General features: G+C 38.9%; 1 protein-coding gene across 1 annotated transcript; it reads right to left on the bottom strand.

Moving 5' to 3' along the window:
* Positions 1 to 794: 794 nt before the first annotated feature.
* LOC140247003 (cleavage and polyadenylation specificity factor subunit 3-like) lies at positions 795 to 20,647 on the bottom strand. Its single transcript, XM_072326308.1, has 16 exons — positions 20,553 to 20,647; positions 19,522 to 19,585; positions 18,826 to 18,923; positions 17,984 to 18,112; positions 17,083 to 17,260; positions 15,312 to 15,401; positions 13,906 to 14,056; positions 12,434 to 12,561; positions 11,047 to 11,253; positions 9,771 to 9,917; positions 8,193 to 8,345; positions 6,703 to 6,811; positions 4,739 to 4,938; positions 4,140 to 4,227; positions 3,157 to 3,320; positions 795 to 2,465 (listed from the first exon to the last, which is right to left on the bottom strand). The coding sequence occupies exons 1-16, from the start codon at positions 20,621 to 20,623 to the stop codon at positions 2,367 to 2,369; spliced, it is 2,076 nt and encodes a 691-aa protein (XP_072182409.1). The 5' UTR covers positions 20,624 to 20,647; the 3' UTR covers positions 795 to 2,366.
* Positions 20,648 to 24,791: the final 4,144 nt, after the last annotated feature.

Below are 24,791 nucleotides of genomic sequence, written 5' to 3' on the forward strand. Positions count from 1 at the left end.
CCTCCATTGAAATAAAGTATTTTCTTTGTAAAGCTGTTTCTTCTGGCCTTCTGCAGATTCACTGCACAACTAGTGCCGAATTATATTTCTCCAATGTACAATTTCCTGGAAAATTAAGAGGTGAAAATTGTACATTTTGATACAACAATAATCTCTGCAGTTAAATGCCCCCCCCCCCCTTCCCCAACCTGATGGACTTGATATATTTTGGCCCAAGTAACTGTAACTGAAGGATGTTTTTCGTCTTATTTTTATTCCATGTATGAATGCTCAAAACAAATGCAACCTCCGACATAGCATCAGACATACACATAACATAGCATGTTGCGTAAGCAAACCCTTAAATGACAAACTTGTCCGCGACTTTGTTCTGAACAAGAAAATACGCCATTAATTGATTTAATCAATAAAACCCCCAAATAATCACGCTTTTATGAAATTTGCCTGTAAGCACAGTTTGCATTGAAATTGTACACAAATTCACGTTTTTGAGCAATTTTTGGTCTGACATGCACGTACATAATTATGCGCAACTTCGGAACCCGCGCCCGGGCACAGCAAATTTGGTGTCAAAAGATGCGGGAGACTCAAAAGAAAAAAGTCATGAAACGTCGCTGCGATAGCTTTTGGCATTAGCGATACATCGCGCGGAACGTCGAGGGGGGGGGGGGGCCTTGGAGGCCCCCCCTCCGGCCTAGTTAGGGTTAAATTGCCCACTTTATGTCTATGATAATGCGTGCATTGGAGGGGGTTCTCTCACAAAACACAAGGTAACACATGTTCATACAAGGTGCTTTGACAGTTTTATTTACAAACTACTCAAAAGTAAATATGTCTACACATCACTGTGACATATTGTATGTACAGACAAAAGGACATTAGTTACAGCCATAGCTTTATTATTACCATTGTGACATCACTGACAGTAGATCAATGTGGACTCGCAAACTTATTGATAAAAATTTTACATTAAAGGGACAGTATGCCTACAGATTTTGTTGCGATGGGTCTTCGGGTTTCCAACCTTTTTTTATGAGGTGATGAGAAGCCTCTTATGGAATATGAAAGAGCATACATTTCTAAGAGGAATTCAAAATTCATTTGATGAAAATTGGTTTTGGAATGGGTGAGATACCCCTATATACAAAGAGGGCCTAAGAAGAGATGGGACTCACCCTTTCTTAGTACACTTGTACCATTTCTATTTTTCCATTTTTTTTTTTTTTTTTGATATCTCAGTCATTTCAAAACCTCTTAGAATTACACGCCATTTAATAATTCATATGCGGTGTCTAAACACATGGCAAAAAGTTAAAATCTGAATTCCCCCATCTCAACAATAATTATACCATCCCTTTAAGAGAATACATGATATCTTCACACATTGGCTATTAATTCAATCATACATCGCTTGTAATGCATTAAAAAGCCAATAATATGATTGTGTCCAAAGAGGCAACTCCTGTTATAAATAATTCCTTGAGACAGGCGGTTTTCTTTCATTATATTGAAGTTTCGTCAAAAGTAAACTATTCGTATGAAGTTATACATGTTGTCGGCTGAGAATGATGAGGGCGTTAAGGTGCCTCGAAACTATTGCTTTAGTGGCAACTTAACTGCTTTATCATTTTCACCTGAAGATGTACAGACAATAATTTGGGGAACTGAATTTTTACTTCTTGTTACAAGAATTTTGTAATGGCATTGTTCTTTATAACAGGAGAGTGTACGGTACTTTTATAGAGAAGATGATTTTTCACTGAAGTATGTGAAGCTTTCATCCCTATGATGTGTGGTGTGAAACTAGTGGATATAACGAAGACTAAAGACTTAATGGAGAGGCTTGGATTGAAGGAATCAGTGATGGGGGGGGGGGGGATCAAATTTGGTCCCTGAAGATTTTTTTTTTTTTTTTTTGATTACCGACATCATGGAAAACACCATTTATGATGCACTAATGGTCCATCTCTCATTTGCTCAAAAGAGAGCTCACACCAACCTCTTTCACCATTATTGTATCCAGGATTTTGTAAAAGCCCTTAACAGTCTCAGACCCATCCATGCTACATCTACACCATCTAGGTAGATATTAGTAGCAGAGATGCACTCCCTTAAAAGCCTGGCACTGATGAGATTTGAACCATCGACTCTCAGTTTACAAATGCAGCATGCAAAAGGCCATCTTCGGTCTCTACTATGTTCTTAATACATTTCCCTTTGGTCACATGATCACTATAAGCAGCGCCCTCACAGCGTTGGATTCCACAGAATTCAGCCATCGCTTTCACTGAATCCCAACTACCAACACATGATGAAAAATGGAGGTCCAGTGGTTAGTGTCCACTGAGTTTCAGCAGGGTACGGGTTCAAACCCCTTCCAAGTCTGCTGGTTCAATGGCCTCGTATAACCTTTTCATTGCAGTCGATACCATATGCCTCAGCTGTTTGTCCTCAGTCTGCACTTCCTGTTTAGTAAACAGTAAACAACACGGTAAACAAAAACAGTAAACAAAATATGTCATCATTTCATTTGCTGCTATACTAATTTCTAGCAGAGTCATGTAATAGAGCAATATGCAGGTCAAGAATATACTGACAAGTTCTATCAAAATTGACTAAATCTTAACAAGACAACAAACAAATTGAGATGACTCAAACAATTTATTTTCTTATTCCGCTTTATTTTTACATGGTAGCCATTTCAGTTAATAAATAAAATGAATTACAAAGGGACCCTACATAAAAACAACACAAAACACATCCCCAAAAAAAGTGAAAATTCAACAGAGTATTCATTTACACTAACAGTGCACCAAGTTCCTTTAAAAAGAGATCATTCACTTAATGTCTGCATTTAGAGCTAACATCAACTTTGCATCCTAGAAGCCACAACAAAGGGCTGTATAAAGAGATCAATGACAAACTATAATTCATAATACACAATTGTATAAGAGTACTATACTGAGTTTCCACTGTATAGACACAGCAAGTTTTGGGACCTGATTTTTTCTTTTTTTAATTGTAACCAGAGTTTTCTTGTAACAGTGTTTGTTATATTAGTGGGAGTGCACTGTACAATGATATGGGATTTTCTATGCCAGTCCACACTCAGAGCACATAGAGGTTTTCAGGCGTGAGTGGACACTCCATACATACCAAAGTGGTGACGTTGACCGCCGCTTCCTTGCCGTCCAGACTGACCACCAGGTCATTGCTGTCCGGAAAGTTCCTGACCGTCGTCTGGCCGAACATGTCCCTCAGGAGGACGGAGAGGCGCTCGCTGAAAACCTCCGTGTCGTTCTTGGCGGGCAGCTGCTTGACTATAACCGGGATACATTTGAAAAAAATGATACAAGGAGACAGTATTACTGTAAAAGCTGCCACAGTGGAAACTCAGTATAACAAGATCCTTGGGACTAAGACAATTTGTTCTTTATATCAAATATTTTGTAACACCAGTAGTCAATAAACAATACAAAACAAAGGAAATAAATTCATTGGGGCTGGAGAAATAAGTCTGTTATATTAGATATTTTGTTATATCAGATCTCTTTATATTGAGTTTCCACTGTATTTTTGTAACAGTTTGATTTCTGGGAATTTCTTTAATAACTATAGGCAGGGCTCCACACTAACTTTTATTTTTTTGTGGCCCAAAGGCAAACATCCGACCCTTTTTGGTGGCCCGATCAGGCCACCAAATTATTCATTTCTGAAATTTTGGTGGCCCGACATGCGTTTTTGGTGGCCCTGGGCCACCGGGCCACCGTTAGTGTCGAGCCTTGCTATAGGGCTATAATTTTAACAACATACGAAAGCATGGCTACATGATCTTGATCGCACAAAGAGGTGGAGTCAAAGGACAGGCATCAGCGCACTCAGTGTCAAATCACAAATACAACATCTCCCGAAAACGTCTGTGGCCCCCTCATTCGCAAAAATACATGTACGCGAAACTAACATCTTTTACAGTACCGGGTACCCTGTGATATAACATCCCATAATGGGTACCTGGCAATGCTAGGGTTACCCTCTCGTAGAGCGGTGCAAACACTGAAAAGCCTACCCTGGATAAATACAACTTTACTTATTATAATTTATCATCATTTTGGGATGAGGACAATAGATATCAAACTCACATTTCTGCATGTTGACATCTGACGCTACCTTAACCACCACAGTCATGACAGCATCTGCATACATGTCGTTCTCTGCATTAGCCACCCACTGGAGAGAAAAATGACATTTCCAAGTGAAAAACATAGTTTTGGTAAGTGTTTCAGAACCCGTCTGACACCATTTCATATTTGCTGGCAATATATCGAAAGAGTCTACAAAGAAACTTACCTGGCTGACGCGGTTTGCCAGGAAACATGGCATGAAAATTACACATTCCATCAACTTGATACTGACATATGTTAGGGGTAGCAATTATTCCCCCTGCTTTCTGAGGACCGTTAGTCAAGTGCTCTTTCTTTATGCTAGAAAAGTGAACTTTTGTGGAATTTTCTTTATATTTTCTTGAAATTATTGTCCACACATTAAGTCATAACCTCTAGTAGTCTTCTCATCCAGCGGTTCCAACATCAAAACTATAAAAATTCATAACATTTGCATCAATTGTCTGATTTTCCTAAAACTTTCACTGATGTGTTCTACTGATGTGGTGCTTTCACTTAATCCACATTTCTCTTTGGGTTTACATTTCCTTTCAGTTATATCATAACGATGTACTAACCTCCAGCGTTACCATGCCACAGGCTGGTTCATGGATGATGTTGATTGCGCTGAAGACCCTGAGGGCGGGCTTGCTATTGACCTCGGTGTATTCGATGTCTGCCGACAGCTGGGTCAGGTAGTGTGTGAGGAGCGAGAGTGGGGCGTGGTAGGCAATGCTCTGCCGCTGGGTCACATTGCTGACTGCGAGATCCGTGTATTCTGCTCACATTTAATTGAAATCAAAACAAAAAAGACAGCACAATTAGGGATGGATCCAGAAATTCCGTAAAAGGGAGGCGCCTCTGCACAATTAAAGGGGGGGGGGGGCACGCACCTCCCCCCTCATTTTTTTTATTTCTCTTATTTTAACCAAAAATAAAGAGGCGGTGTGCGGTTCCCCCCCCCCCCCCCCCATGGATACAACACTGACAATAAAAAACTGTAACATCATAGACATTCATTGCCATGGAAACTGGGTCTAAACAACAAGCCTGAATATCTGCGAACACAATAGTTGCTAACCATGCTCATACCCAATTCGCAGAGCCATTTCTGCGGATTTCTTTTCGGTACCATAACTATGCTATAAAAAAAAAAAGAGACCCGCAGGTCTAGTGCTCACCTGAGTATCGCCAGTTCACCTTTAACGCAGTCACTAATCTAAATTATTCACAGCTCTACCAAAATTTGACAAGGCATTCTCAAGTAGAAGATGAAAATGTACAATAAGGACCCAAATTTTTTAAGATTCCTTAATTTGGGGTGATTGGGGCCCCCTGGGGCCCTCGGGTGGGGTATGGTGCCCATTTTGATAAAGTGAGATCCTAACCCCTAGGGATGCTACCTGCCAGTTCAATGAGAATCCATCATGAGGTTTTCAGGAAGGCTAGTAAGATGAAAATGTACAATTCAGACCCCCATTTGGACCTCCCCACCCCTCCCCCCTGCCCTCAAGAGGGGCACCCCTGGATCTGCTATGAACAAACTTGAAACTACAGTCATTAATGTACTCACTCATAGTATTATCTTAGCTCTACTATCACTTCTGATTGTAGAGAAGATTTTTTAAGATTCCTTCATTTTCGGAGGATTGGGCACCTTGGGGCCCCCTTGGTGGGGCATAGTGCCCATTTTAACAAATTGAGTTTCTAACCCCCTAGGGGTGCTACCTGCCAAGTTTGGTGAAAATCGATCATGGGGTTCTTAAGAAGAAGATGAAAATGTACAATTTAGGCCCCATTAGGACCCCTCCCCACCCCCTCCCCTGGGTCCCAAGGGGGGCACCCCTGATTCCCCCATGAAGAAACTTGAAACTACAGTCATCAGTGTACTAAGTGTCATAGTATTAACTTACATAGCTCTATCACTTCTGGTTCTAGAGAAGAAGATTTTTAAAGATTCCTTAATTTGGGGGGGGGGGGGGTTTGGACCCCCCTGGGCACCCCCTGGGTGGGACATGGTGCCCATTTTAACAAATTGAGATCCTAACCCCCTAGGGATGCTACCTGCCAAGTTTGGTGAAAATGGGTCATTGGGTTCTCAAGAAGAAGATGAAAAGGTACAATTTAGGCCCAATTAGTGTCGCGAACATTTCTGGTTTTACATTAAAGGCATAATTTACCATTGGCAGCTGAAACAAAAACCCAGCATTAGTGCTTCAAAATAGTTCTAAAGTGTGAGTTAGGGATAGAAACAACCAATGTAAAAATTTGCATCAGTATAATCAATGTTAAGCATTGTTGAATATACAACACATGAACAATATGTTTCTAGACTAAACCGTCTACAGTTATGGTTTATTGAGAAAAATAGTGATATCTCCTTATATTTTAGGATTTATTGCAAATTTTTTAGCTCGCACGATGTTTTGTGATACAACTGACCTCTGCATATGCATCAAGTGTGATATCTCAAACATTTTTTAAAGTCACTACTCCCAAAGGTAAACAAGACCTTTAAATATGGACAAAGAAAGTAAATTACCAGACAGGTCGGCCGGCGCCATGATGTGATAATTGAAATTCCTCTTGACCAAGATTCCCGACACCTTGCCATTGTGCTGGGGCTTATGCGAGGCTAGGCTGCCCATGACCTGAATGGATGAAAGGTCAAGAGGTCATGGTGAGGTCAGAGGTCATATGTCACAGCTGTAACCTATCACACGCAAACTACGGCACAAGATCTTTTTTCAGTTGGAATTCTCTACTCTAAGAAATTTCAGTATGTTTAGCAAACATGCAGAGTTTGATTACAAAAAGGGATACTTGCATTTTTTCTGTCAAAAACAGAGAAAATGATAAGAAAATATGGGATATTTCTTATCATAGCTTCAGGAACATTTATTGTTATGTAATAAAAGAGGTATTACTAGGAAGGATTTATTCTGCTTAATCTGCTGACGGACTTAGTTAACAATTTGTGAAAATGCCATTTAACCTGTTTTTCTGTCAAATTCTATATACATTAAAGATGAAGAGGTTATTGTATTTTGTTTTCATCTTCTTCTGCTGGCTCTATTTTGGCTACGTGGAGTTGCATGCATAAGTACTTGCCCGCTTGCCCAGGGCAAGTGAACACTGAAGTAGGGCAAGTGTTTTTGTACATGCTCTTTCATATTTCATAAGAGGTTCCTCACTATCTAACCAAAAAATGTTAGTAACCTTAAGTTTAATAGGTCTCAACCAAAACTACACAATCCCCTTAAGCCTTATACACCTAGAAGTGATTTTCTCTATCATTTTCTCATGTTTTGGGACTTTCTATTTGGGCGAGTAAAAATTCATATTTGGGCAATAGTTCTGCAATAATCTGAAAATGCGAAGGGTTAATCGAATACCTCCACTCACCTTGGTGATCTATCACTTGGTCTACTCCCACATCGTCTAATAGGCATTTAGTCTCAACCCACATGGTCTAATCCTGTTTCTTCTACAATCAGTTTGTCTAATGACCATTTAGTCCAATTGCCACTTAGCCTCATTACCAGTTGGTCTACTTCCAGATGGACTATGCTCACTTAGTCTAATACCAACGGTTTATCAGACAAATTGGGGAAAAAGTTCACAAGGAGAACTGCAATTAGACCGTCTGGTCATTAGACGAAATGATAAGTAGCCAAACTGGGCACTAGACCAAGTGAGAAGTAAACCAAAGGGGCATTAGACGAAATTGATAGTAGACCAAGTGAGTTAGCCGTGGTGGTGATAGACAAACTGGGAAGTAGACCATCTGATACTGTAAAAGTGGAAATTTTCGCGGTGTTGTAATTTTCGCGCATTTCGCGCAACCAAAAACTAGCACGAAAATAAAAGCAGGCGAATATTTTTTCTTGCCATATGTTCCTGTGCGTGATGTCTTGATTCCGCGGAATTAAAAACACGCTAAGCTCTTCTTACCGGGCCAAGCATGAAAAATTAGTCGCACGAAAATATCCACTTTTACAGTAGTAGACCAAGTGGCAGTTAAACCCTCACCTTTGCCATCTTCTCGCCCCGGAAGTAGAGCTCCACTGCCTGGGTGGTCCTAGGATTGTGAACCTGGATGTTATACTCATCATCATCCTCGTATTCTCGGAGGACCGCGGCCTTCAGACGACTCATCTCGTTCTGCTCGCCGTGGACCAGGATCTGTCATAAGGGGGGGGGGGGGGGGGGGAGACACACAAACAAACAAACAAATGAGTAAGAGTTTTCGTAACTTGGTATTTAAAGGACAAGTTCACCTTCATTAACATAAGGATTGCAAGAATGTAGCAATATTAGTAGAACACATCATTGAAAGTTTGAGGAAAATCGGACAATCCGTTCAAAAGTTATGAATTTTTGAAGTTTTTGTGCAGTCACCGCTGGATGAGAAGACTACTGCAGTGTATGATGTCACATGCGTACAACAATATAAGGAAAATATAAAGAGAATTTCACAAAATTTCATCTTTTGAAAAAAGTACACATTCCCTTGACTCGTTACTGACATATGTTATGGGTAATATTATTCCCATTGCCTTTGGAAAGAGGCAAGTCAAGTGCTCTTTTATTATGCAAAAAAAGTGAAAATATGTTGAATTTTCTTTACATTTTCTTTATACTGTCGTACTCATATGACATCACCAGCCTTAGTAGTCTCCTCATCCAGCGTTTCTAACACAAAAATTTTAAAAATTCGTAACTTTTGCAACGATTGTCCAATTTTCCTCAAACTTTCACTGATGTGTTCTAATAATATTGCTGCATTCTCTCAATCCTTATGTTTATGAAGGTGAACTTGTCCTTTAATAATAATAGTGTATACTTCTATAGCGCAACAGTCCATCAAAAAGATGCTCATGGCGCTCTTAGTCTTAAGGTTAGGAAAAGAAAGAAAGAAAGAAGAAGAAGAAAAGGAAACATATACGTAACATCTTCACTTTTTTGTTTCGTTTATGGAAATATAAGGTAAAGCATTCCTTGAAAGCTCATTGTCAACTCAAGATCAGTAAAGAGTTTGAGGCACATTCATAAAAAAGTGGAAATAATTATTTACACAATCAATATTTGGGATGAGCTTGAATAAGATGAATTTCTTACAGTTTCAAATTAACTGATGATATACACATTACCAGTTGTAAAGTCATGTAGACAACATGTTGTCATAATATCTTTACTTTCTCGTCTGTTTGTTTGTTGTTGTTGTTGTTGTTTTTTAGCCATATTCACATCATGCTATAAACTGGAAAAAGTACCGACATTGACTGCCAAGATTTGAATCCACGACCTTAAAATGCATCTACCCAGATACAGAAATTAAACCACAGAGCCATTTCCCCACCCTGTTGGTCCCTTCTTGAACTTTTTTTTAGAATCCCGACTCACAATCTGGGGAGGCGTGAGGGCCCGAATGAATTCCTGACGCCAAAATTCATTGTGGACCCGGAGACCGACTTTGAATTCCATAACTTGAACAGAGATTTGAACCCTAAAAGTTATGATGCATCTGCTCAGATACACAGACTAAACCACAGAGCCATCCCGCCCCCTTCTGGTCCCTTCTCGAACTCTTTTCGGATCCTGACTCACTATCTGAGGAGGCTTGAGGGCTCGGATAAATTCCGATGTCTGCTCGTAGTCGGTGTGAGCGGAGAAGGAGATGTAGTCGACCGACATCTTGAGGGGGAGCTTCTGACCACTGAGGGAAGTGATCTCCTCAGGTGATGACATCACATGCTAAAAATAGACAAGACGGAGGACAAACTGATCATTTCTACAGCAAAGTTTTAATACCCAAAGACTGAACGAGTTGAGTTGTGTGAAGACTAAGTTGGGACATCTATCCACAATTACAAAGTACCACTTAATTGGGTAGTCCACTTTAATTGACAAACTAAACAAACCATGATGCATGTTATATTCAGAATAAAGAGGTAAAAATTTTCAAAATAAACATCATTACATTATACTCAAAACTTTCCTTGAAAAGTCTGTAAAATGGGTTTATTACATATTGGAAGAAACTGCAGGGTGCTGAGAACCAACAGAGTGCATAGTTTTACGTTTTACAAGAATGTGTCACTGCAAGTAGACACAATTATGCATGCCATTCACAAACCCTTTACACCAGCACCACACACACTACTGGACCTACACACATAGTGGCACACTATTACCATACATATCTGTGGCTGTAGTGACATACATGTGGCACGCTGTGTCTGTGATACAGATGGGAGCATAATAATATGAGTATGGTAGTTGTGACATAAATGAAACATTCTCCAAAGTTAATTGGGTACTCCACTAAAATCTTGCAAAAACTGCTCTGCCACAACACTACCTGATTAAGCACAGACTACTATACAGTATGTCCCCCCAAAAATACCATTAGATATTAGCACTGAAAACTCCCAATATGATGAACTGTCTAAATACTACTTCAGGGTCTTAAAATATAACATCTTAGCTATATTTTGCAGAAAACCCCATTCAATTTGGTTAAGTGGTTACAGAGAACTGTGGATTGTTGTAAAGCATGTCAGGAGTCTGATCCTTCTAAAGTTCAGCACTACAGATAGGATGCTCTTGGAATTGCATATCAATGTGTGAACACAATAGACAGAACTTGGAGGGAAGAGATTCCTGACATCCTCTACAAAATTCCTCATTTCCCTTTGACCACTGAAGCAAATCGGATGGCGTTTTCAGTAAGATGTGGGCAATGAGCTCTGGTTTCATGCCCTGAATCAGTATTTGGATTGATTCACTATTTTTAAAGTAGTCATTGCGGAGGGTCCCGTTGTAATTTTTTTGGGGACATACAGTACATCGAACGTGGAACAGTTGTTGAAAAGCTACTAACCTTAGCCATGGTGCCCTCTACGCTGTAGCCAGCGATGATCAGGCCGTTTCGGCGGTCGTTGCACCACATCTCGAAGAGCTCCCTCGACAGGCCGGACTGCATCATTCCAGGGCTCGCCATGACGACGGAGGGGCCGACATCATCAAAGTGGTCCATGCCACGGAGGTTCGAGATGTGCTTAAAGACGAACGGGTTACTGATGTTGATCTGTGTGAAGGAAGGACACAAGACATAGAATTTACCACGTGTTGAGTGTTATAACGATCCCCTCCCCCATTACCGCATTACAGCATGTATTTTGTGGTACTTTTGTCTATTAACAATTTGAGTCACCAATGCATACAAAATCTTCTTAATGCAATGCATGTTGATGGCCATTTGCAAATCATTTAAGGAGATATATCGATGTAGGTTTTGATTCATTCAGGTAGTATGCTAAAAGCGTGTAAATTAAATCTGATCGACACAAGTAAAGTCCAGTCGAACAGATTTAATTTATTAAATGTATTTCCCACTCACTCAAATGGGACTTTTGGGACAGGACACCATACAAAAATTATACTTTAATTCTTTGTGTTTCATACTCGTGCACCAAACTTAGTCAATAGCTTGTCAGGTTTGCATAATTTGTTTAAATGCACATCTACAAACAGACCGATAGAAATATCACAATATGCCACAATACACTACAGTGTCACAGCCATAGCTTTACCATAATATTAACATTACAGGAAAGCTTGCAATATTCTGTCCAACTTTGTTGAACTGCATTCCTATCATTAATGCTTCCATAAAAAGTTATATGGCTTATTTTTTTTTTTTTAAAGACCATTTTCCAAATGAGCACATGTGTTGTCATCTCAGAATGATAGGGACTTTTCAATTTCGATTTCACGTCCTGGACGTGGACAGCGAGATAATGACATCATTTTAAAAAGGAACTGCGCATGTTCCAACTGGTTCTCCAGCACGTCCACCACCAGAATTGAGAACATGTCTTCTAAGGAATTCACACCTTCCTACGTTCGGGACATGAATGACCTCATCGCTTGGCGTGAAAATAATCAGCCCAGAGGAGGGGACGGGGCGATTACATCTCAACGGTACGTCGGAATCAGCGTACACTGAAAAGCAAAATGGGTGATAACACCGCCGACATAACAAGTGGACTGCAGCCATTTGGTATAACGCTTTAGTATTACCAGAAGGGCGTTCTTGACCACAGAATCAAAAATTCTCTATCGTCGCACACAGAATCTCTTTCTCTTCCTTGTTTCCTCTTTCTCTTTTCAATATACATTTCTCTCTCTCTCTCTCTCTCTCTATATATATATATATATTATTATTATTATTATTTATCTCTCCCGCTACCTCCCTCTTTTGTTACCTGTCTTCTAATCTTCTCGTTCATGGCGTCGATGTAAGTCTGGTAGACGGCCATACACTTCTTGGCCAGGGACGAGGCATAGTAGATTGGAATGTCATGAAGCTCGGGGTGGTTGGACCAGTACTCATCTGTGTAGCCATGGCAACAAGAAGAGATCAACATTTCACAGTAATGTGTATTATTATTAACCCTAACTAGGCCGGGGGGGGGCCTCCGAGGCCCCCCCCCCTCGACGTTTCGCGCGATGTATCGCTATCGCGAGAAGCTATCGCCGCGACGTTTCATGACTTTTTTCTTTCGAGTCTCCCGCATCTTTTGACACCAAATTTGCGATGCCCGGGTGCGCGGTTCCGAAGTTGCGCATAAATATGCACGTGCATGTCAGACCAAAATTTGCTCAAAAACGTGAATTTGTGTACAATTTCAATGAAAACTGTGTTTACAGGCAAATTTCATAAAAGCATGATTATTTTGGGGTTTTATTGATTAAAAATCAATTAATAACGCATTTTCTTGTTCGGGACAATGTCACGGACAAATTTCATCGAAAAAACAATGGAAAACATAAAGTCGAAAAAACAATGAAATACATAAGAAATTCAAAAAACAATAAAATACTTAGGAAATTTTTTCTGATTGCGCAATTTTTTTCTCTTACATTTGCTAAGGACACTAAAAAGAATATTTACACAAAAAATGTGCCTGTTTTGAGCTTTATTTAGTGATTTATACCAAATTGTCTGATTTCATGCATCATTATGCATAAATTAGCATAATTTAGTGTAAATGATAATTTTTGAAAAAATTAACTTCATGGTTCTTTAGATTACATCATAGGCAATGCGTGTGCCAATTTTCGTCGTGATCGCGCGGTCGACGGCCGAGATCCGGAGGGGGGGCCTGGGAGGCCCCCCCCCCCAGCTCTATCATCTACCTGAATAGCCCGGCCTAGTTAGGGTTAAAACTGTTAAACCACTATTAAAACAAAAGAGTACACACAAAATAAAAATAACTTATGAAAAACATAATTAAATGCACAAATAATTAAAAATCTAAATAAATAGATATACAGATGAATGAATAAATAAACAAATAAATAAATAAATAAACAAACAAATAGCTGACTAAATAAATAAATAGCTGAATGAATAAATAATAAATAAATAAATGAATGACACAGCACCAAACTTTGGAAACGTGGAACTTAATGGCCCAAATTCCTAAAAGTGGTTTAAATTAAGACCACAGACTAAAATAAGCATGAAATAGGCATACTTTTGACATACACACGGCAATGAGCTTTAGAATTTGTTACTGGACATCTGCTTGGCGTACACAATCTGCCAATCATATTTACACAGACAAAATTTGTATAAACCATGGTCTAAATTCAGACCACCTCCGTAAATTTGGGCCGTGTTAACCAATTTTTTTTATTCCCTCAAGTTTTTGGGGAAAAAAAATGGACGGACCTAGAATGAGAAGGAGCTCCTGAGCCCTGCCGAGAGCAAAGACTGGAATGAGACAGCGCCCTCCCCTGTTGACGATGTCGTGTACCGTGGCCGTGAATCGCGCCTCCCGCTCCTCCCGCTTCTCGTGGATGTGGGTGCCGTACGTCGACTCCTGGTCAGAGAAAACATGCGCAGAGATTCGGCGGGAAAACTATATTACGTTGGATTGCAATGAATGGGATATGAGGGGAATATTGCACATATCACAGATGAGTGCAATGTTGGCAGTAACGAGTGCAATATTACACAAATGATGCACAGGATAGAGTGTGTTAGTGAAGGTGCGGTGTGCTCGAGAGTATTGACAATGGTGCAACATGCACGAGGCGCAGCCGAGTGCATGTTTGCAACCGTTGTCAATACTCGAGAGTGCACCGCACCTTCACTAACGCCATGAAATAATCCTGTGCATCATTTGTTTTATAACATGGGTCGAAAACTAACAGCATTATTCATGTACCTTTGTGGGTCAATACCAGTCAGCTACATATAGCACTCGCTCAAAAGTCAAGATGTCCAAAGATGTTCGTCCCAAACATTTACGCACGTCGCACTCGGAAATCCCGCACATAAGTACTATACGTACGTATAAGAGTATACGAACGCCACGTGTTATGCACAAGAAAGGCCGCCGGCTGTTGTGGCAGCCCGCGGCCTGAACTAGAAGTTGTTTACAGGATTGACAGCGTGTATAGTAGCGCGTGACGCACTTGTAACAACTGATTGAGTGCGCACTGCTAGTGTAAACATTGTGACGTACGTCAGGCCAGGGAGGTGGAAGAGAGACTCTTCTTAGTGCATTTACTAAGAAATTAATGCACGCACACGTGACTCATTTCAGCGCTTCCAATTGGCTACATTCTTGAACCCATTTTATAATTATATATATTACATTGGATGGCTAAGAATGGGATACCAGGGGATATTGCACAAGTTAGGGCCAATATTGCATGAATGAAAGATGAGTGCAATATTCACCTGAACAAGTGCAATATTTTCTGGTATACCATGAATGAAAGCCATCCTACACAATTATTATTATCCATAATCATTATCTAGAGAAGGCATAAACTGTTAAAAAGTACCGTACATCTACCAGACTTTGAAGTCATCTCTACACTGAAAAAGGAGTGACTCGCACTTGCTGCATAGTATGTACCTAGATGTTTGCGCTTGAGACTTGTAACACGAATTCATGCACTTGCAAGTGCTTACGCAGGAGACAAGACAGAATGCGGTGTATTATTGCTTTGATATATCTAATGATAATTTTGGGAATTGAATTTCTAACTTTGCTGTTACCAACATTTTATCATAATCACATTCCTTATAAGAGGAGTACACTTTAATACTCTCCACTATCTCACCGTGATGAGAACATCGGGTTTGATGTTCGGAATCTCAGCCTGCATGAGATGGCGGTCCTCCTGACGGGAGAAGTCTCCGGTGTACAAAATCTGGGAAGAAGCAGGGAGAGAGGTGACAGGTGAAATAACTATGAAGATATCAAAAGCATTAACAACTGGAAAAGCACTCTGAGAGTGCAGACCTCCACCAAGCAGCTACTTTCCACCGATGATCTTGCTCTTCCCAAAGAGATCAGTGATTTCCACCCATACATAAGCTTCTGCACGCTAAATCAAAAATTGCCTGATTTCCCACTACAGAAGCCTTTGTTACGTCATAAACCCTCAGCTGCATGGGGCGCCTCACCCTAGCAGAAACTAGCAAAAACTAGAGCACGCACTTTAGTGCGTGAATGAAAACCTAAAAAATGCAAAGTTTGAACACCCAAGTTCACTGACCCTACCTGCCAAAATATCAAAAACTCTTCATAAAATCCTGAAAAAATTTCGGATCACTGCCAAAATTTTATTCATCTGTTCCTTGAGTCATTTTCAGAATTTTCTGCAAGTTTCATCCAAATCCGCGACCAACTTTTTGAGTCATTTTGCACACAGACAAACAAACAAACAAAAAACAAACAAACAAACGGTAATGAAAACATAACCTCCTCCCTTTGTAAGGGTAAATATCATCTCCTGCACTCTATTCTTGTGCGTATGATTTTGAACATAGCACTGAAAATGAAACTTATTTTGTTTGTTTAAACTGATTATGCAAATTTATGCATGAAATCATATTTTCACCTAAAATTCCATCAAAAAGAATGAAGGATTGCTAAATTTTTGTGTCAGAGTTCCTCAAGATACATCAAACAATTTTCTTGTAAAAAAATAGCACAATCAAAATCAGTTTCTTTTGTTTTTTATTGTTTTGTTAATTTCTTATGTATTTTATTGTTTTTTCAACCTCTTGTTTTCTATTGTTTCTTTTGCCAAAATTTGTTGCAGGCACTTTTTCAAGCTTATCTACATTAGAATTGATTAATTTCAATGTTCAAAAGTTGAAATAATCTAATTTATATCAATTCAACAAAAAAACACAATTTGCATTGGATTTGCACACGAAATCATGAATTTGAGCTGTTTTCGGGTTGACATGCTTATATATGCAAAACATTGCGTTACTTTAGAACGGTGTACCCGGACATCGCAAATTTGGTCTCAAAATATGCGGGAGACTTCAATGAAAAAACTCATGAAACGACGCGGCAAAATCTTTGCGCGTTGCGGAATTGTGGCACGAAATGTCGAGGGGGGGTCAATTTGACCCCCAGTTAAAATAGGGTTAAACCATTCAATAAATCACCAAATGCCAGTGTAATGACAGCTTCATTTGTGATTCTGTTCCTCTCACATGGAGCTTGTATTGTGTGGTGATTGAATATCAAGCAATCTTCCATATTAGATTTTTTTTTTTTTAAATTCCAAGTTTCTGTCATAGTTTAGGTGCAAAAGTCATGCCTGTACGATAACATAGCGACTGGTCATTTGAAAGAAATATAATCACACATTTGTCATAACATACATCATAGCAAATCTTGGGATTTTCCCTACAACTTTGCAAAGCATAACAAAATTTATGAATGGTCACATGGATTTGAAAAAAACAAAATATATTTCCCAAAGCATACCTATATTGTGGTCTAAGAATAATGTGGCGCACAGGGCATTTACATTGTGGTGTATAAAGAGTTGGATAGTGGAAACTGTTATGTAATGTGTCTTCACGTACCTTGACACCAGCAATCTCAATGAGGAACATGCAGGCCCCGAGCACGTGACCAGCGTGGTAGCAGGAAAAGCGGATTCCATTCACGTCCACCTCCTGGTGGAAGTTGACCGTCTCAATCCTGTCCATGCTGGCCTGCAGGTCGGCATCGGTGTAGAGCATTCGCTCAGCCGAGATGTTGCTGTGAATATACAATTGTATGAAGAGATGATCAGTCACGGGACAAACAGATATTATATTTCAACATGCTAAGATAATTTTGAAATTATTAAGGCTCTTAAATATTCTATTGGTGGGCTTCTGTACAACCAGAATTTTTTTTTTTTTTTTTTTTTCGGGCATGAAATTTTTGCGAATTTCGCAAGGTGTCAAGATTCCCAAAATTAAAAGGCACGTGAACAGTCTTGTCTACATTATGAATAGAATGTCAGTGAAAATTTGGCAAAAATTTCATGCTGCAAAAAAAAGAAAAAAAAAAGGTTTGCTCAAATTCATGAAAAATTCATGCCTTGAATGGTTCTACAGTATGAACAGATACAAACAACTTTGCATTTTAGAAGCAATATTGTTATGTTGTTGTTGTTTGTTTTGGGGGTTTTTTGGGGCAGTTTTTTTTTTTCCTCCAAAATCAAAGAGACTCGGTATCCCTGGGCGATATGTTGTCCTTTTTTTTCCCCTGATATAAACAAGGAGATATGGAATAAGCAGAAATTGTAGTAAAGATAATCCCCCTTACAATCTTCACTTTCTTACGTTTTGTTTAACAAAGTAAAATTGAAACTTTTAGACAGACAAAACAGAGAGAATACAATTTAATAAAGACAAGCACACAAACAAACAAACAAACAAACAAATACAGAAACAAACAAGATCATCCAAGGCTATTACAGATTTTACGACTAACCTGACTTTAACATAGTCTGAGAGGTTCCAGCGATAGATGGCCTTGGTAGCATGGGTCATGAAGACACGCCCCCGGAACGTGGTCGTCTTCAGAAAGTATGGCAACCCTCCGCAGTGATCCAAATGGAAACTGTGAATCAACCAACAGGCACCCAAGTGAAAATGACAAACCCGACAACCATCTGCAAGAACTAGAGTATGCTTCTTCATGTTAGTGAACATGTGCATCATAGCATCTTTGCTCATTGGTTGACTCCAGTACAGATTCTTTCACCGTGTGTGTAACATTTCAAAAGATCAATAATAAAGGTAAATCAGTACACAATTCATTACAGGGATTTTTGAATATGTATAAGCTGTAATTTTTGTGAGGGTTTAATTTGCGCAAATTTTGCGAAATCACTGTTGGACCAAGAATTTAATAAAAGTGAAAATGTCACCACAATGTACTTGAGTGTGTAATAGTGCACTAACAATAGCCTCAGCGTCTATTCGCGAAAACAACATCTTGCAAAAATATCCATGAGCCCTTCATTCGTAAAAATATATGTACTGTAAAAGTGGATATTTTTGTGCGTTTAATTTTTCATGCTCAGCGAGGTATGAAGTGTTTCGACTGTTTTTAATTCCGCAGAATTATAACTTCAGCTATTGGAACATATGGGAAGCAAAAATATTAGCATGCTTTTATTTTCGCGCTAGTTTCTGTTTGTGCGAAATGCGCGAAAATATAGACACTGCGAGAATTTCCACTTATACAGCATCCAAGTCGGACCAGCCTTCCCAATCCATGGCATCTGGATAACAGCTGTGGGTAAAAAAGGTTAAAAGGATTGTACTCACTGGCTGACAAGGAGAAGATCAACCTCTTCCGGGTCGATGAGGTCAAAGTATGGAAGTGAGTCCATCCCATCTCGGCCTGGATGAATGCCACAGTCGAGCTGAAGAATGAGAGATGTTTTTGTTTGTTTGTTATTCAGATGAACACAGACATTATACGATTTGTTTACTGGTATATAATACGGTATGCAGTCGGACATTAACATTGTAAATCAACTTTCCACAAAAAGCACATAAGTTTATGAGAATGCATGCTCATGCCAAACAGAGAGCTCTACAAAGGGTAGAATTACCAAACACCAACAAAAACAACATCCTACAGTGCAATTGTTTTTATGTTTGAGAGGTCTGCTCCGACATTTGGTAATGAGAATGCTCAAAGCAAAAGATTCCCATTCCTTCTCCCTCTCTTGGGGTATCCGTTTCTTTTATTGTCAAATGTGACAACCTTACTGCCATAAATGTGAAATGTGCAGCGCTGTCCAGTCTGGGCATTGTTAGGTCACAATCACAGCTGCATGGAACAGCCTGTCCAGCCAGTCATGCAAAAATATTGAACATATGGGACACTTTTTTAACTTTCAATTTCAGAGGGAGTTTGAGAGGAAAGCTCTTTGAAACCACAGGACAATCTTTTGTTCATCACAACATTTTAGAGAAACAGATCACATAGGAATCGTATCTGGAGCAAACGCTTACCATGATCTTCTTGCCCTTGAATTCCAGCATGATGCAAGACCGTCCAACCTCCTGCCCAGCCCCTCTGCAGAAGAAGGGAGAAAATATAGACTAACCAAAGTCAAAACAAAAACAATTTTAAGCAGATGAAGTATTAGAACAAATCTAATGGATTTTGGCAACATAAAGGGGTGTGCAAAACTATTAGAAGTAGATTGACAAAGTCGCCATTGTAGAAGGAGGATTGATCACTATAATGTGTGACCCTGCATCACAAAACCAACAAGAAGTCAAGAGACATGAATGGGCAGACTGTAAGCTTTAAAATGATGTATTCAATATAAATGGACTCTCCTAACCTATCTAAATACTGGAAAGAAAGCACACGCCCTGGTAAAGTGTAAACCGAGAAAAGAGACTCGAAAGAATAGAGTCTATTCAAGCACTTAATCTTACTAAGCCATGCTGACTTTGCCATGAATGGGGCAAAAAAAAAAAAAAAACAAAAACAAAAACAGGATACAAAACACCTCAGTAAGAAAAATAAAGTGGGATTGTAAGAAATTGAGCATGATCTATTGATAAAACATTATATCCATTACTGATACCAATTTTCAAAGCAGCAGAATCATCATCCTTTCAAAAGTTCCTAGAGTTGTAAGTGAAGAGTACACAGTAAAGGATTTTAAAGAAATGAATAGGGGTCACTAAACTGTTTTACACTATTCTCAGAAAAATCTTGAGTGTTCTAGAAAACTGCTTACAACATCATTTCCCATTTATTTTATGCAACGCTGCACACTGGCACTTGTTTGACAGCCCCCGACCAGTAGAAAAACTTGTGATTGATTTCTATCACAAGTCTTTATAGGACAGGCCCCTGGCTGGATCTACTACCTGTTAGGCTCGGCCTACACATGATAGAATACGTGGGACTGTACGCAATCTACACTGGAATTATCATCGATTTTGTGCGCTTTCATGACGTAAAGCTTCAAAATAAGTAAAACAACTTTGCTTCCATTTGAAAATAACGAACAAGCTTCACTTACAGGGGCCGAACGATGAGACGATCACTCTCTTCTTCGGGAATTTGGGCATCAGGCTTACGTTTCGCGGCCATTTCTTCACTACACTAACGTTAGGTCGCTAACACAATGATGTAGGTACATGTGTGTTCTACAATGGCCACTGGAACCACGACCGGTGAATGCTTTGTCGCCCTCTACGTCGAAAGGAGCAACAGTGTCTTGGATCCAGACGCGATTTATGCTGCATCGATACCATAAATCGACGTCACCATTCAATTATTAGGATAAATAATGAGAATAAAAGTGAAAATGAGATGGGCGTTGAACGCCACTTAAGCCAGTATATCCGAGGCACCTTAACGCCCTTCTCATTCTCACCCGACGATTAAGTTACAGGTCTAGAGTAAGGACAACGCTTTTGATGAAATACTATAATCATGCCCAAAACAAAGGATCAGCTGTCTGCAGTCACTTCCGAAAGTTAAAACCTCCTTCGATCACTTAATTCGGGGTTTGTTTGTTTTTTCAGAATTTATGACTTCTTCAGAATAAATAAAAAAAACACACACACACACATACACAAAACAAAACCGAAAAACAATGACAAGAACGAGGTAGAAATATGTCGCAAAGTTATCATTCAAATATTGCATTTTTAAGCACAAACATAATTTCATGAGGTGGGAATATTATGAAAGAAGGACAAATAACATTTTGATTTTTGTCTATTACATTTTGTGTGTGAACTCTAAAATCAAAGGAAATTGTGTTGACGGGTTAAGTAAGACTAATGCCCTTTTTGAAGCTAGGCTTTGAAAACAAGACAAGGAGATTTGTAAAGGAGAGAAGTGATTTGGGTTGTTGTACTTACTCTGTTCGCCTCTCCTTTAAAGGTAGGAAATCCCATTTGCATGCCTTAAATGAAGAGTTGTATAAATACAGTGGTATGTTGAAGAGAGTATCATTTTAGAAACTCCCATAAAGTATTGAAAGTGGAAGGTAACATTTAGTACATTTTTATTGACCGTTAGATTTTGAATTGAATTTTTTCGGGGCTCACCGTAAATTCCAGTACTTAATAGGCTACCTTTGCAGACCCATGCACTGCATGTGTGTCCATCATGTATATTTTGTGAAGAAAGTTCATCAAAACTTACAAACATTTCTATATACATTCTTGCCACACACTCTATATGTTATTATATCAGCTCTTATACTTTTAGATTTGTTTATAGATAAAAAAAAAATACAGAAGACTGCAACAAAAAGGCTTAAGTGTGGCTGACACACAGAACTACTGAGTAGTTGAGTTTTGTGCACTATTCAAATTGTAGATAACTGTTGACTTCCAAATTTCTCAGCAGTGGCCTAAACAAGTCCCCTGAGGTTCATATTTAATGTTTTGCTGCATTTTGGGAGGTCTGTAAAAGGTATCCCCTACCTTTAAAGGGATGGTACAGTATTGGCGGAGATGAGAACTGGGTTTTTAAGTTTTTGCGAGATGCCAAGAAAACACTTATGAAATAGTATAGAGCATACCGGACTATTCAAAGTTTATTTGATGAAAATCGGGTTTGGTTCGACTGAAACATCCAAAAACAAAGTAAAACAAAGCGATCGCAATAAAAGGTTGGTCCCACACTTTATTAGAATCGCTCTGTTTTGGATATCTCAGCCATTTAAAAACCAATTCATCAAATAAACGTGAATTCCTCATGGAATTACATGCTCTTTCATATTTCACAACAGGTTTCTCATTATCTCACCAAAAAAAAAAAAATTTTAGAAACCTGAAATTAGGTCTCAACCAAAACTATGTACAATATACAATTCCTTCAAACACATTGATTTCGATATGAAGAGGGCTGACATGAAAATGAATAACTGAGAATAGAATGTAGTAAAGGCATAAACGATCATTTTTTTTTTTTTTTTTTTTAATCCAGATTGCACAACCACCCCGTGTATGGATACATCACATGGAAGTCCTCTGGCTCAGGATTGGATCGGCATTCCTCAATGGCGGATCCAGAGGGGGCGCAACCGGGCGCAACCCCCCTCCCCATTTTTCGTTTAAAAAAAAATGAAATGAAAACCGGAAGTGGCACCAGAAATATTAGTTGCGCCCCCTTTACAGAATTCCTGGATCATCACCTGTTCCTCAGCCTTTGAATGGCCGCCTACAACAGTCTAACTTAGCTAATTTGCGTCATCATAGCTGGTAATTCAGGTAATTCTAATGATTTTTAAGAACAGAATGACTATATCACAGAAAACTTAATGTAATGACACTGCCATAGTGATAAAAAATATTCTAAAAATGATGTAGCTTTACATTACAAAATTTATATCATAAAATTTATTAGGTCTTACACAATTACAGTTGATTATTATAAAGACGTGAATTAAATGTATCAACATATCAATCTTTGTCAGCTGACATGCTGTGTTGTGTTTTGTTTTTGAGTGGTGTGGTGTGGTGTCGATCGTGTACGGTGGTGTTGTGTTTGTGTTGTGTTGTGTTGTGTTGTGCTGTGCTGTGCTGTGTTGTGTTGTGCTGTGTTGTGTTATAATGTTATGTTATGTTATGTTACGTTCTGTTATATGTTATGTTATGTTATGTTATGTTATGTTATGTTATGTTATGTTATGTTATGTTATGTTACAATGTTATGTTATGTTATGTTATGTTATGTTATGTTATGTTATGTTATGTTATGTTATAATATATTGTGTTTGTGTTTGTGTTTGTGTGATTTTTCTTGCTGGACAGAGAGTCTTGGCAGGACCAACTGGGTAGTCTCACTCACACCAAGCACTGAATGTATTAAGCCAGTTGGAGTTATACCTCGATCATGGGCACATTGCCCAGGACACTAGTGGTACGAATTACCTTTCTATTTTCTCAGTCGGCAAGGGGCACTTCACTGGTTTTCAGAGTACAACACAATTCATACCTCTACATAACAACTTCTGTATGGGATTAATCAATCCCGTTCAAACAAACAAAAAATGATATCTTGGGTAGACCAGATGACCATCAAGAATGATACGTCACTAAAACAATTGGGAAAGCATCCATTTTGTTTTCGTTATTTTGCAGTGAATGTACTGACCATGATCTCTTTTTATTGATTTTGCCAAATACCACACTTTGCTGTCAGGTGGATGTGCTGACAAGAAGCATTTATAAGGATTGTCATGAATAATCATTGCATCAAAGAATAACCGATGTTTATTTCAGTTAGTTTAAAAACGGCCATGCCAGTTGGTCCGAATTCCTTTTTTTTTTTTCCGGGGAACTGCGAACTGGCTTTCTACATTCCAGTGCACTCATTGTTTAAACGAAATTCTCACTGCAACGAAAAAAACTCAGGTCCCGCAGCTTTCATTAAAATATCTTATAAGGCCAAGTAAAAAAAGAAAGTAGTTTCTCGTCCGGGTTTTTTGAGCAAGGCGATGAGGGAGGTCCTTACTATTTGATATCTTACTATTTTTTCGAGGATTGTCAAAATGAAAGTAATATGTGTTTCTCGTCCAGTAATTCTGAGAAAGGTAACGAGAGAGGGCTTTACTACTTTCTATATCCAATTTATGAAATGAAATATCACTCTGGTAGCTGTGTTATGAGAGACCAGGTCCCAAGTGTATGTCTTGCCTGCACTCTGTGCATTTTCAAACAAATAGATATATGTACCATACTTGAAATGAAACTTCATGCATGCAGAAATACATTTGCTTTTTTCTTTCCACTACAGATGTCAAGGGAAAATGACCATCTTAATACTGGTATTTAGTGTTGTAATGACATTTCTGATACCAGTGTACTTGCAATTCTGATGTATTGTGATATTAATTGAAACAGGTATAAAACATGGCGTTCAACAAATGTACGACTGAAATAAATCCCATGATATTCAAAACACTGCTTTATCTATCATTGGTGTTTGTGACTTTTGTGTCCACACAGCTGGTATGTATCTGCATTTCTTCACAGTACAATTATAGCACATTCAACTGGAAACTGGCTTGTACAATTGCAGATAGATGTCAAAATGATACTGATATGGCATTATAGCATTACCATTTAAAGATGTTTCTTCACGTTCTAAAAAGACATTTGATAATCACTCATCATTTCGATGATGAATGATTGTATACCACACTACAGGTGATACGACTCACGGCTGTGTCCGTGAATTTTCATCGTAAAGAAAAGTATCCCGCAGAAATACGAGACAAACCAGAATCCGCGGAAAA

This window comes from Diadema setosum, chromosome 3 (genome assembly GCF_964275005.1).
Source record: "Diadema setosum chromosome 3, eeDiaSeto1, whole genome shotgun sequence".
In the NCBI taxonomy this organism is placed as follows: domain Eukaryota; kingdom Metazoa; phylum Echinodermata; class Echinoidea; order Diadematoida; family Diadematidae; genus Diadema; species Diadema setosum.

Coding starts and splice junctions, on each gene's coding strand:
- LOC140247003 (XM_072326308.1), bottom strand. CDS start 20,623: ATGGCCGCGAAACGTAAGCCTGATGCCCAAATTCCCGAAGAAGAGAGT. Junction 17,261..17,983: donor TCAGACTATGTTAAAGTCAG/GTTAGTCGTAAA, acceptor GTATATTCACAG/CAACATCTCGGCTGAGCGAA. Junction 4,939..6,702: donor GGCGCCGGCCGACCTGTCTG/GTAATTTACTTT, acceptor AAATGTGAGCAG/AATACACGGATCTCGCAGTC.